Genomic DNA, 14764 nt, shown 5'->3' with positions numbered 1-14764 from the left:
AGAAAAACCAAAAACAAAGCTAAATTTGCACCTTTTATTACAGATTTCACGGAGGCAGCTCCATCTCTAAACTGTACACTTGCAACACTACAATGAATCGTTTCAAAGATACAAACCAAAAATGATGTAGCAATCTCCAATTAAATTTTACATGTCTACATCTCACGTCTTGTACAAGAATTACGGACAAGCTATAAGGTAGCTGGAAGAAGCCAAAGATTAAAGAGGGATGATGCCAATATTAGAAACCACGACAAGAACGCCATGGCAGCAGAAAGTTGATATCTGGAGCATATCTTTTGGCTGCAGAAGGAGCCTCCAAAAGCAAACAGGATACTCGTCACGCTAGCCGTTGAACAAGACGCAGCCAAAGCCAAAAACGACAGAACCTGAGAAAGGATATGGCCTTTATAAGAATATTTTGCAAATGATGTTAAAAGAAAGAAACTATTGGATATAAATATGATTAAATTTGTAACCCAATCTCCTATAACAACGATCGAAAGTATTCCTGGATGACGGGCAGTGCGTTTTATGAAAAGAGAGAAGATATCCACCACTGCTAATGTCAAGCTCCACGGAATCACTAGAGCCATGATGGTGACCAGGAAACTGTGAGCAGAAACAGTAACGGCATGTTACATAATGAAGAAAAAAATATCAAATCACGCAGAAGAAACAATGGTATTAATACTCGGCCAAGTATGCTAACTTGTCGAATATTTTTCCAAATCGATTTTGTAATGCATCAAGATCTAACATTTATCAAGCTAATACATATATTAAACCCACCCTATTCAAAGCACAAGACATACACACAATACTTAGCACCTGAAGGGTCTACTATATTAATTTTTCTTAGCTTGTAGACTGATAGTTGATCAATGAACGGAAAGGGAATGCTAATACAACCCTTGATCTCGAACCACTTTACGACGATAAAAAAACATGTTGGCTTCAGACAATAACAGATGCTTGATCCTACTAGTTTGGTAATGCATTGAAACTAAATCTTGTGACGCTTGTGGTCGATATAGATCATCTCAAAATTTTAAGCTTCTTTCAAATCTCCATCACTAATGTGAAAAAGGTTCTAACCACTCGAAGAAGCGATCTGAAACCAAAAAAGAAAAGCTACCTTTCCCATCCTTGAAGAGAAGGTGCATATCTTTCATCCATGATTTAAGTAAACATTCAAAATTTTCAATCTCAAATCCTGATTAATCACATCCTACTTCTAAATTCTTGAATTCATCACTCGATTGACAACTAAATTTCTCAACTTATATCTTTAACCACCTAACTTCATCTGATACCGACTCTGTAAAAATGTCCACCATTGTAACACTTATCAGCAGTAAAATTATTAAAGCACAACACAACTACATGATCAGAAAACATATCCATATCCAATTGGGAACTCTACATCCTAGAAAATCAATACTACCAATCAAGAACAAAGAAAACATTAAAAAACAGTATTCAAACAAAAGAAAGGAAAATAAGAAGAAACAAAACAAGGGTGTTCTCTAAGAATCAAACAAACTGAAAAGACACCATCTTTAAGTTTAAAACTTTTTACCAGAAAGCAGTGTAACTGTAAAACTCGACATCAAAACACATAAAGAGCAATGAAGCAACAGCAAAAACGGCCTGTCCCAATCTCAAAGCCAGGCTCGCACTTGTCCCCGAACCCCCAGGCAAAAAATCCATATAATCTGTACATAAGTCCCTCTGTTATCCCGAATTCATGCAGACACAATCTTTGTATGCCTGTGATGGTGATCAAAGCACAACTTCCTCACACCCATATAATCCTCTGCTCAAGGCCATTCATCGAAAGATGAGCACTGGGAAATAGAAGCAAATTCTTAAAGGCTTTCCATGGAAAATTTGAAGCAAGCGTTCTCTTTGATGGGTCGCGAAAAGTTTGTCCGGAAGGAAAAAATAGCGGTGGAGATTGGTTGAGCGAGGAAATGACATGGTGGCGACCAGACCTTTCCCCCTGTCTTTTTCTCTTTAATTAATTAATTCAGTCATAATCATATATCATAGTCGTGTACATTACTATTGAATTGAATTGAATAAAATATGCATGCAAAATGTATATGAAATATACTGAATACATATGAATTGACAAACCTTTTTTTCCTAAAAAGGTTGTTGGACAGATCATCTATAATGTATATAAATAGCTCTTATTGTGAAATCAATTAATATTTACAAAAATATGTTATTTATTTAGATAAATAATATTTTTTTATATAATTTACTGATAATTATAATATCTAATCAACTTTAAAATTTTGCGTATTATATCTACAAATTATATATTTAACATTGTTATCTAAATAATAATTAAATATTATAACAAAAATTTAAAAATAAACTCGATTAATTGATGATAATGATTTATATATATAATAATTATTATTTTACACGTAATTTCCTAGTACATATAAAATGAAAACACGTCGAATGTTTGTTGGTGATTGGTGAATGGTGAGTATGATATTTTCACGGTTGATCAAAAAAGTTGACCATTGGCCAGATTCCTATATTGAGAGGTTGGGGCTTCAATTTAAGTTCCACCATCCATGGCTTTAAACTACTTCAAATTCAACGTTCAATCTCCATTAATTCTTATAAAATTATCACACTATAAATATTCTTAAGTATATATTATTTATTTTTAATTGTTTTTTATGAAGAATATATCTTATTTATACCACGGATTCTTGGGGGTATTTCATGTGTCAATGACAATGATTTTTATTAAATGACATCGGATTCAAGGGTTTTGCTTTGCCGTTTATCCCATCGATCCAGTTTTAAAAACTATTGTTATTCTTGAAAATAAAAGTTGAAATTTTTGAATATTGAAAATGAGAGTTGTAAATATTGAAAATTAATATACGGTGATGTACGTAATAATGTATTTATTTTTGGATTATTTAAAAAAAAATTTATAAATAGATCTCTCAGTTTATGAACAATTGAGTACACAAATTTTATAAACTGTATAGTTTAATATATTTTGTGAGTTTAAGATTTTTACTTTTTACCGTAAATTTTACTTTTAACATGTTATCAGCACGATACTTGAAGGTTCGGTTCTCTATATTTTTTCAAGCTCCAAGATATAAATAAAATGTAACAATATTCAAAAGTAAAAATATTTATTTTATTGTTTATTTATTTTTAATGTGTATATATTTAATATATAATATCATGTTATTATATAAAAATGAGTATATGACACCTCATTATGATAACATGATGTGATTATATTATTTCACTGTTTAAATCAATCCAACCGAAGGTGGCATAACAATTCAATATACCCTTGCGTTTTCATTAAAAAAACATCTGGATGCGTAATTATTGTTGTATATGTTGTTGTATATGTTGATGATTTAAACATCAACGAATAAGAAAATTTAAAAAGTTTGTCGTACTTGAAGAAAGAATTTGAAATGAAGAACCTTGGAAAAACAAAGTATTGTCTGTGTTTGCAAATTGAACAAAAAAATGTAGAATATTTGTTAACCGGTCAAATTGTACAGAAAAGATTCTTAAATGTTTTAATATGGATAAAATCTTTTAAGTACTCTAATAGTTGTTAGATAATTAAACATAAAAAATTATCTATTCCATCTATGTGAAAATGATGAAGTTATTATTGCTCCAGAAGTATCATATCTAAGTGTTATTGTTGTCTTTATGTATCTTGCAAATTGTACAAGAACTGATATATCATTTGCAATAAATTTATTGGCAAAATTTAGCTCATACTCCAATAAAGAGACACCGGATGTGTTGCTCAAACGAAAAAAAGATACACAAAAGCGACAGAACTAAATATATTTTCCCTAAGTTCATTCACCTAAGAGCTTGAGAATAATAAATATATTGATATTTATTACTTTCCACCACCTGAAAACTCATCAGATCTCTTCAAAAAGGCACTTCATACGACGATATTCAGAAAGCATATACATAATATTGGGATCCGCAATCTACGAAATTTGCGAAAAATCATTCTTGTTAACATGAGAGAGAGTTTACATGACTACACTCTTTTCATTACTATAATTTTTATCCTAATGAGTTTTTCCTAGTAAGATTTTTAACAAGACAATATAAAACACGCAATGAAGACAATCATTATATCATAATCATCATCACAATGGGGAGTGCTGAAAATTAATGATGCTCGATAAACCAACGCAACGTAGTCGGAAAACACAACCGAAAACAAGAATCCATGACAACCTTTAAGAATTTTGCGCAAATGAATTGGAGGAAATTTGCGCAAATGAATAGACGAAATGAGAGCAATATAAAAGCGGATGGACTCATAGAATCCGTGACTCTCTGTCACGGATTTGTATGTCACGGATTCATTTGAATATGTGACCTCTTTTTTTGAAAAAAAAATTTAGAATCTGTATAATCACGGATTCATTTGAATATGTGAACTCTTTTTTTAAAAAAAAAAAATTCGAATCTATCCAGATTGTACTATTTTGATAACAATTTCATTTTTGCAATATTTTAATAAATAGTTTTTTAATTTATATTATTTTTTAAAAAAACCCCAAGTACCAGATGCAGCAATGTAGTTTTCAATGCAGCGGCCCTATGAAGGTCTCGAACCTGCGACCTTGGCGTTAAAAGCACCACGCTCTATCCCGGGTCTTTTATCAAATTATAGTACTTTTTATTATCTATTAACAATCTACCGTACTTTTCTAAAATTTATTAAAATATTGTAAAAAAAATAAATCTTTTACTCCTCCGCCCTTCCAAATGGGGGGGAGAGCAAATTATTTCACCTCCCCCGCCTATTGCAGTGGCGGGCAAATTTAAATATTTTTAAAATAGAATTCTTCTATATATATACACGAGACTTGCATTTTGTATTCAAAGATTTTTCACTTGCATTTTGTATTCAAAGGTTGTTCAAAAATTTGTCGGTATGGATTTGATTTATTTTTCATCTCAAATTTTTTAATAAAATTTTGAATTCTAATAATTTTATACCTTCTGTCTCTTGATTTATTTCAGGAAGTGTAGATATTGGTATTATCGTGTCTATCTTATTAAAAGGTAAATAATATTTCTAAGTGTTGATAAAATTATTTGTATTCAATTAATTTATTTGATGGTTGTATTATATTAATTTTAATTTATGTTTAGAAATTTTTAATCTTAATTCGTTAAAATTAATATCTTAATTTTTGTTATGATATATTTATTTGTTAATTTGTTATCATAAATATTATTTAAGTGTTTTTTATTTATCATGTTTACGTAAAAATGATATATTTGTTTAGAAGTATTTTAAAATGATCTTCTACACATGTATGTTTATGATCAAATTTAACTTTGAATTAGTTTTTAAAACTAGCACTTAATTAAATTAAATTCCAATTATATCATTTGAATCATTTTCATAATGACACAAAATATGTTAAATTAAGTCAAATAAGAGGGATTATTTCTATTATCATCATAATTAAATTTGGTATTAGATTAAATAACTAATCAAACTAACATATTAATTATGTTAATTGCTAAATATGTTAATTAGATTTTTATGAATACCGTTGTTAATATAAATAATTATTTTCACAATTCTATTCAAACTATTCTTTAACAATTTAAAATTTAGATCTAATATTTTGTAATATTTCGTATTAAATTTATTACTTTGTATGTAGTAGCGTTTTTTTTAAGATTAGATCTAATATTTTGTAATATTAATAATTTGTAAAATGTAGGAGAAAAAATTATGATTTAGTAGTATCATTTAATTAAAATATTAGACATAAATAATAAAATAAAATCTAAAAAATTTATTAGACATGAATTTAATCATCGAGATAAACTTTTATATGTTTATTATTTTTTAGTGTTAAATTAAAGATCACGTAATATAATATATTTATTTCAATTATTATTCGAGAAATTTTAGGGAATAAAATGGGTCAAATGTTTTTTTGATAAAAAATAATTCATTGAGTTGTAATAGTGAAAAAGGTAGTGGAACATTATAAAATAATGGAATGCTATATTATAAAATCTTTAACAAACAAGAATATTTTAAAAAATAGTGTCTTAAGATAGACTATAATAATTAAATTTATATCAATTAAATCACAATGAAATTATATATAAATATGTATTTATTTCTAACTGATAATTTTTTATATATGAAATACAGATGAAATTTAACGCTGGACCAATAATGGTAGTGTTTTATATAGACAAGAAACTCATATATCAAGTGTCATTTCAAAAAACAATTTAGATAGAACTTTAAGGGTGCGGCGATACGACAATATTACATCCAAATTGTGTGAAGATAAAACACTGCACCATCGCGTTCTTACGCGTTTAAATAATATGGGTCTTTATGGCATTATTCGTTGTGGATTCTTCGAATATGATAATCATTTGATTACGGCTCTCATTGAAAGATGACGTAGAGAGACTCATACATTTAAAAATATATTCCCCCGCCTATGCAATAGGTGGGTAAAATTTAAAATTAATTTTGCTGCCCCGCCTCCTGCAGATGCGAGAAATATTTTAAAAAAAATAACTCTCCCCCAACTGTCATAAAGGCGGGAGAGAATTTAAATTAATTTCTCAATCCCCCGCCTGTAGGGGAAACGAGGGAGGTGAAATAATTTGCTCCCCCATTTGGAAGGACGGGGGAGTAAAAGTTTTATTTATTTTTTTTTTAATTTTTTTTTACGATATTTTAATAAATTTTTGAAAATTACGATAGATTGTTAATAGAAAATTAAAAGTGCTGTAATCTGATAAAAGAACCCTCTATCCAACAGAACTAATAGCCTAAATGTTAAAATGCACATTTAATTTTATAAAAAAATGTCGATTATTGAACTTCGTTTTGTTTTCATGAACCAAATGGGTTAAGAAACACAAAACATTAAATCATGTCAAAACAAAATTTGAATAATTTCATCTTCCTTTCAAAGTACAATATTTCTATATCTTTTAAATAATAAGAGGTACTTTTATTTTCTTTTGAGAAGAACAACAAAGTCCGATCAAACAATCTGCTGCGGAGCCGTTGTTGCAGACTAAGACGACTAAATCTGCAAACTGAAAAAGGTTCTATCAATTATCGGGAGCACTCAGAATGAGTAGGAGGTTATAAACTCAATCAACCAAAAATTCAGATCAATTTGTTTTCCTCATCATGCCCCCTTTAATTAATTATTCCAAAAAACCAAAAACAAAAACAAAAACAAAAACAGGAAGAAAATCAAAATGAACGAAGATCGAGTGGTGTGGAATTCCTTTCAGACAAATGCCTCGATTCGTCGTCATATTTTTAACGAATGGATTTCGATCGGACTCGTCATCGTAATTTGTTCATCACGAAGAAACATCCATTAATCACCCAACCTTTTCCTACTAAAACCATGGAAATCAAAAAGGAAAAAAGCAGACAGGAGAGAAACAAAAGACGTGATTATGTAAGAAGAAATTATTCAGAAACCCTAATCGGAAGACGTGAGCAGTTAAGTGAATTGTTCTTAGTTTTATAGGGAAATTTTTGCGTTTAGGGTTTTGCGTTAAAATGACCAAAATGTGTATGGGCTTCTCGGAAGGTCATTTGTTTGGCATTGCTTTGGCCCAATTGTATTTAATTTAGTACCTAACTTAATACACAACCGTTGACTGGCCCAACCAAGTCGTGGAATCTGCATAACTTAATTACCATTTTATAGACTTTATTTTTTATTATTTAAAATTGTATTATTCATATCTATTTTACACTTCTTATTGGGGAAAATTTCAACTTAATATCTTGAAAATTAAATTGAAGAAGATAGAAAACATGTTGATGAGTGGAGATTCGCCGACACAGAAAATAAAAAAAGACATGATATATGCTTATTATTAAATTAATAAATTTTATAAATGTTAGTCATCACCGCTCACCAATATTTGAAATCTTTTTTTTGTTTTTATTCAAGGGAAATGACCTCTTCAAATTGATATGTAAATAAATTTATTTTACAACAATCATGTTAAATCATGCCATAACTCCCCAGAAGATTTAAAATTTTAGATTCAAGATGAACACATACTTGAATCAAAAGAGATCACTGGGTTCAAAGTAACTCGCTTGCCGTACTAGTATTTGTTCATTAACCGGAACCCCTTGCACTTCATTTTCTTCTAATTAAGCCCCAAATAGTTCAAGAAAATGAACAAAAACTTGATACTACACTTTTCAGTCATACAAACCAAATATATATATATATATGCAGTCATCGAACCATATTCGACAATAAGCTGCTGGCCGATGGTGAGCTCTGCTCACTCGGCCAAGGATCCTTCACAGAAACTGGTGAACAATCCTTCTCATCTCCTGCTGTTCTCGATGGAACAATCGCCCTAAGGCTTTTCACCCCGGATTTCTTAAAAGCCATATTTTTCAATGATTTCTCACTCGCATGATAAGGTGATGAACAAGGGGAGGTGACAGATGATCCTAGATACATAGTCTCGTCCAAATGTGCCCAACCACTTCGCCTAATCTGTTCCAACTCGTCTGCCACTTCCATCATCGAGGGTCTCATGTCCTGATGAAAAGAAAGACATCGAAAAGCCATTTCGGCCACCTTGTGTACCGATGAGAGTGTCCAAGCATCTCGGTTTGGCTCCAGATATGGGTCGATTATCTCATCAACACGACCTTTTCCGATCCTGTCGATTGCAAGTGCAGCCAAATTAATGTCGCTGTGAGGTCGAGAGAAGTCTACGACCTTCATTGCTGAGATTATCTCGACAAGAACGACCCCAAAGCTGTAGACGTCACTTTTGTCAGAAAGATGGAAGTTCTGATTATATTGAGGATCCACATAGCCAGGAGTCCCTTGTGGAGCTGTGGAAACGTGGGAATCGTCTGTCATGCCAAATCTTGAAAGACCGAAGTCAGCTACTTTTGAGTTGAAATTTAAATCTAACAATATGTTACTCGACTTGATGTCCCTGTGATATATTGGATTCATGGCAGAGTGAAGATAGGAAATGGCACGAGCCGTTTCAGCAGCAACGGTGAGCCGAATCGTCCATGGGAGAACTGCACCTCTCTCTCTTTGGAGATGCTCGGAAAGGGTACCATTTGGCATGAACTCGTAAACAAGAATATGTTCACCATTCTCAATACAACATCCTAGGAGACGGACTAAATTTGGATGGCTAACGGAGGATAAAAGTTTGATTTCATTTATCACTTGTTCCACACTGTCATGATCTCGACTTCTTAATTTCTTGATCGCTACCCACTCATCATTGTGGAGTTTTCCTGCGTAAACCGTTCCATAGGCGCCTGTCCCAAGCCGTAGCCTTTCGGAAAAGCCATTTGTGGCTCTTTCAATTTCCTTGTATGGATATAATGGCACACTGGAGCTGCCTACTGCTTCAGACATCAAACGCCTTGCAGTCAAGATGCTCTTCAGAGAGGCAGAACGTTTCTTTATGCAGAAGAAGACGAAGGCCAAAATGACCACGGAAGCGCCTCCAGCAATAACCCCTACGAACAGAACCGAATGAAGAAATTTTTACCAGTAAACTATGAAATGACTCAAAGATTTGTGGCTAAGGAGCTCGAGAGCAAGCAATCAAGGGCCAAAATGGAATGGCCCGGTAACCTTTTTAAAATAACATACAAGAATGCGCGATTTTAACAGGGTGAGAAGTACCTCCCATAAGAATGCCCACTTTACTTTCACGGCTCCGTGAAGAAGTGTAGATAGGAACGGCTAGTAGAAAATACAGAGAAGAAGTTAGGAGAACGAAAATTAACTCAAAGTACATATTTATGTCTATGTATAATATATATACTAGTGTTTCATCTATGATCATATATATACTTAATATTCATGTTTACACACGTTGTGTGTTTGTATATTATTTTTTTTATACAATTTGATTATTTTGTTATATTTTAATAACTATTATTTGGATCAAAATGATCCAACCATATTAAATATATAATTGTAAAAGATAAAAGTTAATTTTAGATATTTGGATTCTTATCTATGCAATTGGACAATACGCACCTTAAAAGCTAGTTTTTGAGGTAGATTTAGATCAAAATATCAATCTTAACATGATATCAGATCTTAGACTCACTGTTATGTGTTGGATAGTACTATGAGTCGTCCGATAACGTCTTATAAAATTAACGTTCTAGTTGTTCATTCCTGAACATGAATTAAAGGTATTAAATATCTCACATCGATTGAACTAAGTCATTGAAAATTATATATATGAACTCAGTTTAAGCTCAAGTACCAATCTTACTGTGAATATTTGAATTTAAATTTTTATATTAATTTGTACTATATAATGCGTGAATATACGAATTTATTGATATGGTTATTTTAGTAAAAAAACAATTGATATCATAAATTGGCACCAAATTATTAGTGTGCCTTATTCCATCTCCTGAGGGGGGATTAGAATCACAAGCTGCTCATGATTCATTGTACGAGAAACAAGCGACTTACTCTTAATTAACAAATAACGCGTCATTCTTCTCAAATTCTACCCAGTAAAATATAAAATTCAAAGAAAGGAAGCTGCAGACTATTAATTACTATGTCAAGTTGACAAATCAACAGTCCTTCAATCAAAATTTGACAAAAATTGTGTGAGACGATCTCACGAGTCATATTTTGTGAGACAGATCTCTCATTTGGGTCATCCATTAATACTAAGAGCATTATTTTTTATTGTGAATATCGATATGATTGATCCGTCTCACAAACAAAGATTTGTTATACCGTCTTACAAAAGACCTACTTTCAAAATTTATTTAGCTTTTTCCCAAATATTTTCTCTATTTTACTAATTAATTATGTTTCAATTTAATTAACTCCAATATTTTTTTGTTTTAACGCTTAAATCATCCAATTACATTTTCTAAAAATTGGATCTTATAATTTTTCAAACAAATTTATATCTCGCTCTCATTCGATACAAATACAAAACCAATCATTTAACTGTTCTATATAGCTATATAAAAAAGGAGAGATCATTTACATAACAAACTTTTGGTGAAACAATTTTCAGATATTTTAATTTGATTTTGATGAAATTTTTTTAGTTAATTTATCATTTCTTTAATTCAAATTTTATTTAGAAAAAATTGATATTCTAAAAAATAGTAGACGTGTAGTGTTATATATCGCTTAGCGCCTAGATCGTGAGTTTTTAGCCCGTAGTCTACGCGTTTTTTTTTTAAACTTAAATATCAAATTCTTCTTGACGACTAGGTAGCCGATTTTTTTAACAACGACCTCATACAATATTTTTCTAAAAATCAAGACGGCGAGCAATCGTCAATCGTCCACCTCTTAAGCGACAACTTTTATAACACTAGAAAAAATAATTATACATAAAAAATTATAAAAATTTTGATCTAAATTTGTTACTAAAAAATATACGAACACACGCAACGAGTGTGATTGGACGTGCTAGCAGTAAGAATGAGTGGCAAAGTCAGTTGATTGTTTTATTCACCTATAAATAAAATATAATAGAATCAAAAATTTAAAATTATGTCAACAAAATTATACTTACGCAACAATTTAATATAATTAAATGTAAATTTTATATTATAATTTAATGTGATGTGGACTTGTCATGTGGTAAAGAAATACTAAGTATATATTAACTAAATATTTATATGCGATTACGAACAAAATACTAATATCCAACTTATAGTCATGATCAGGTTTCAACGTTTACCGATTCAAAGGCTAACATAGATGGTTTGACCAAATACCAAGTCTACAATTGATGATGAAAACCGGTAGACCGGCTCTTCCACTTTCCACAAATTGTGTAAAATCCAACTACCCCTTATCCATATATTTGAAAACTTAATATTAATATTAATATAAGAGTTTTTTATAACATGAAAAAGTATTAAAATCTAATCTCATTCCTCCTCTCCAAAACTCTCAAAAAAGAAAAAGCAAAGAAAAAAGAGGTAATTTTGCTTAGTTGGGAGCGAGATTTATTACAACTAGTTATTTTGCACACACGATGCGTATGTGTACAGTCTTTTTTATCATTATCGATGTACTAAAGTGAAATTTGATAAATTATGGAGGGACTAAATTGATATTTGAATTGTTGAAATAAAAAATAAAAGTGTGTTGAAATTTAAAAACAAAAATCAAAAGTGTAATATTAATATCAATGGTAAAATTGAAAGAAAAAGTTGATATCCTCTAAATAATTAGAGTCATGTCTTCACCCTTAATAAAATAAATTTATACCATGAATCCTGGTGTCATGCATAGTAGACCAAATATTAATTTAATTTAATTTAATAAATATTCGATTACATCTGCAATCTTTGATTAATTTGCTGCAGGTCTGTCCAATCTGCAATCATTTGACAAATCAAAGGTACCATTCCCATTTCTTGAACTCAACACGCATTTACGCAGCAATAATAATAATAATAATTTTCAAATTAAATTGAAGTAATTGGACTAACCTTTCTTACAACCTTCACCGTCGGCGAAACCATCTCCGGCGTACCCATCGTTACACTTACATCGGAACCCTTTCCGCTCCCCTCCTTCTACGACCTCCGTGCAATTCGCGTTTGCGGCACATTTACAATCCCCATCAAGCCACCACCCCAACTCCGCCGTCTGAAACTCCAGAGTGACGGAGGAACTCCCTCTCACACCACCGGAATTCCCATCCATGTCCACCAGGATTGAAGAATGTAAAAAAGTGCAGTTCCCTTTACTCAACACCTTTTCATAATCCAGAAACTCTGTTTCGTCTTCAATATCCTGCGAATAACACGTTACGTTAAAATTGCATTCCTGGTCACCGATTTGTGAACTGATCAATCTACTTGGAATCACGCAATCCTTGAGTCTCGAGCTGCAGTTTTTCAACAGAAGGCCATTACGCCACGTCGGTGCGTAGTTTTGGCTGAAGAGTCCCTGCAGTTCTTGAATCGGGCGGTTACAGCTCGCCGGGAAACTGATCAGAATGTGATCGGCTGTCCAATTCTGGACGAAAAAGTTGTCGATTGTAATGTTTCCCGTGTTCCGATTGCAACTTAATTTAATTTTACATCCATCGGAGAAACCGAATGGATATTGCACTGATTTGTCGTCGCAAGACTGATTACATTCCCTTGAGTCGTTATTCTGAGCAAACGACCGCAGGATGAAAACACATAAAAATAAACCAATAAGGTAAATACGAAAATCATATCGTGCGAAAGGGATCATTAATCAGTAGCATGGAGCAATAAAACGAAGAAGAGAGAAATAGAGACGAATTGGCTTGCGAGCTAGGATCAAGTCTATGCAGCTGCTGCAAGATGTTGGATTCTTGGAAAGTAAAAAAAAATTCAACTATTTGATGCAGATTCACTGGAGCCGAACGAATTAGTTAGCCAAATGTCCACTGGGAGTACATATTGGGTTTCAGATAACAAGGGGCCCACGTGTATTGCTGAATGGTTTAGATATTTTTAACCCGTTATTTCTGTTTTTGCCAGTCCTCAAAATTTAACAACATTTGGACCTGAGTCTAACTTATAAAAAGAAGCATCTAAATCATAAGGTGTGTTCATGTTTTTTTTAGTTTCATTGCAATTTTTCAAATTAAATCAATACGTTAAAAGACAATATAAAAAACTAAATGAATAAAAATATCAAACATGTCCAAAACGATCACTAAAAAACATGTCTAACAGTTTTAGAGCTAAAAATATTAATCAAGTCTGTATAATCATGTTGTTCAGTAATTTCTTTCTCAATCGATAACATAGTCAATTCATTCAATCTTTCTTGTGACTTGGTTGATCGGAGAAAAGTTTTGATGAGCTTTAACTTTGAGAAACTTCGCTCTGCACTTGCTACTGTGATCGGGACAGTCAACAAGATTTAATAAGTAATATGAGCATTTGAGATTCTAAATGCAATCATTATTCATATGAGTATCACATAAAAAAGACGCTGATGATTAAGCGCAAACAATCTTTAGCCACATTAATAGCTTGAATGAATCTCTCACTTTTTACACAACTAAATGTCTGGGAAAGGCTGTCTTACTCACCAACCGAATTCAACATCAAATATACATATCAGTAACAGCCAATCGCCACACATTATTGATGCGACTCACATACACATTTTCGACCTTTCACTTTTGAATTTTGATCTTAGCTGGACCTGATATGGTGAACGAATGGACTGATTCCATGGGACCTTTAGGGTTTTCAATTTTTCATCTCGTTATACTTTATATTTATTGATATTTGAAATTTTGAATACATATTTTAAGAAATATTTAGGTTTTTTCTATGCACTCTCAAGCAAAGTTTCATAGCAGGAGATATCATGATTTGGAAACTTCCTCGTGTATATATTACAATAGCAAAACAAAAAGGAAGTATCAAATCTTGAATCCCCGCCTCAGAAAGAGTGAATAAATCATTAATTCGAAGGTAATATATGATTGATTCTCTTTTTCTGATTTGTTTCGATTTTTATCCTTGTCCTTAATCCGCCGTGCTTCCCACCATTACTCCACCCCGATAAGAAAACTAGATTGGTTTGGTAAATCATACCAACAACTTATTGCCAGCTAGATTAATTCATTGACTCCTGACTTTGATTTTGAAGATGACCGATAATTTCTTAAAATTTTACGAGTGGTATTT

The 14764-nt window shown here is 31.7% G+C and overlaps 2 protein-coding genes and 2 non-coding genes across 5 annotated transcripts; all 4 read right to left on the bottom strand.

Moving 5' to 3' along the window:
• Nucleotides 1–15: 15 nt before the first annotated feature.
• On the bottom strand, nucleotides 16–2025 carry LOC142538090 (CASP-like protein 5C1). 2 transcript variants are annotated; one of them, XM_075643528.1, is made up of 3 exons: nucleotides 1583–2025; nucleotides 480–612; nucleotides 16–389 (listed from the first exon to the last, which is right to left on the bottom strand). In XM_075643528.1, the coding sequence occupies exons 1-3, from the start codon at nucleotides 1711–1713 to the stop codon at nucleotides 192–194; spliced, it is 462 nt and encodes a 153-aa protein (XP_075499643.1). In that variant the 5' UTR covers nucleotides 1714–2025; the 3' UTR covers nucleotides 16–191. The 2 variants fall into 2 exon arrangements, with proteins under 2 accessions (XP_075499643.1, XP_075499644.1); XM_075643529.1 differs by lacking the exon at nucleotides 1583–2025 and adding an exon at nucleotides 1139–1576.
• Nucleotides 2026–7172: 5147 nt separating this feature from the next.
• On the bottom strand, nucleotides 7173–7244 carry LOC142538169 (small nucleolar RNA Z105). Its single transcript, XR_012818707.1, has one exon. It is a non-coding gene; the product is annotated as a small nucleolar RNA Z105 (small nucleolar RNA).
• Nucleotides 7245–7335: 91 nt separating this feature from the next.
• LOC142538187 (small nucleolar RNA SNOR75) lies at nucleotides 7336–7425 on the bottom strand. Its single transcript, XR_012818724.1, has one exon. It is a non-coding gene; the product is annotated as a small nucleolar RNA SNOR75 (small nucleolar RNA).
• A 682-nt stretch (nucleotides 7426–8107) lies between these two features.
• LOC142537024 (wall-associated receptor kinase-like 14) lies at nucleotides 8108–13470 on the bottom strand. Its single transcript, XM_075642544.1, has 3 exons — nucleotides 12569–13470; nucleotides 9756–9815; nucleotides 8108–9586 (listed from the first exon to the last, which is right to left on the bottom strand). Exons 1-3 carry the CDS (start codon nucleotides 13323–13325, stop codon nucleotides 8319–8321), a joined length of 2085 nt encoding a protein of 694 aa, XP_075498659.1. The 5' UTR covers nucleotides 13326–13470; the 3' UTR covers nucleotides 8108–8318.
• Between the last annotated feature and the right edge of the window lie 1294 nt (nucleotides 13471–14764).

The sequence above is a fragment of the Primulina tabacum genome, chromosome 2 (genome assembly GCF_025594145.1).
Source record: "Primulina tabacum isolate GXHZ01 chromosome 2, ASM2559414v2, whole genome shotgun sequence".
Classification (NCBI taxonomy): Eukaryota; Viridiplantae; Streptophyta; class Magnoliopsida; order Lamiales; family Gesneriaceae; genus Primulina; species Primulina tabacum.
Note: the sequence above shows the minus strand (reverse complement) of the source record. Positions and strands in the feature narration are given on the sequence as shown.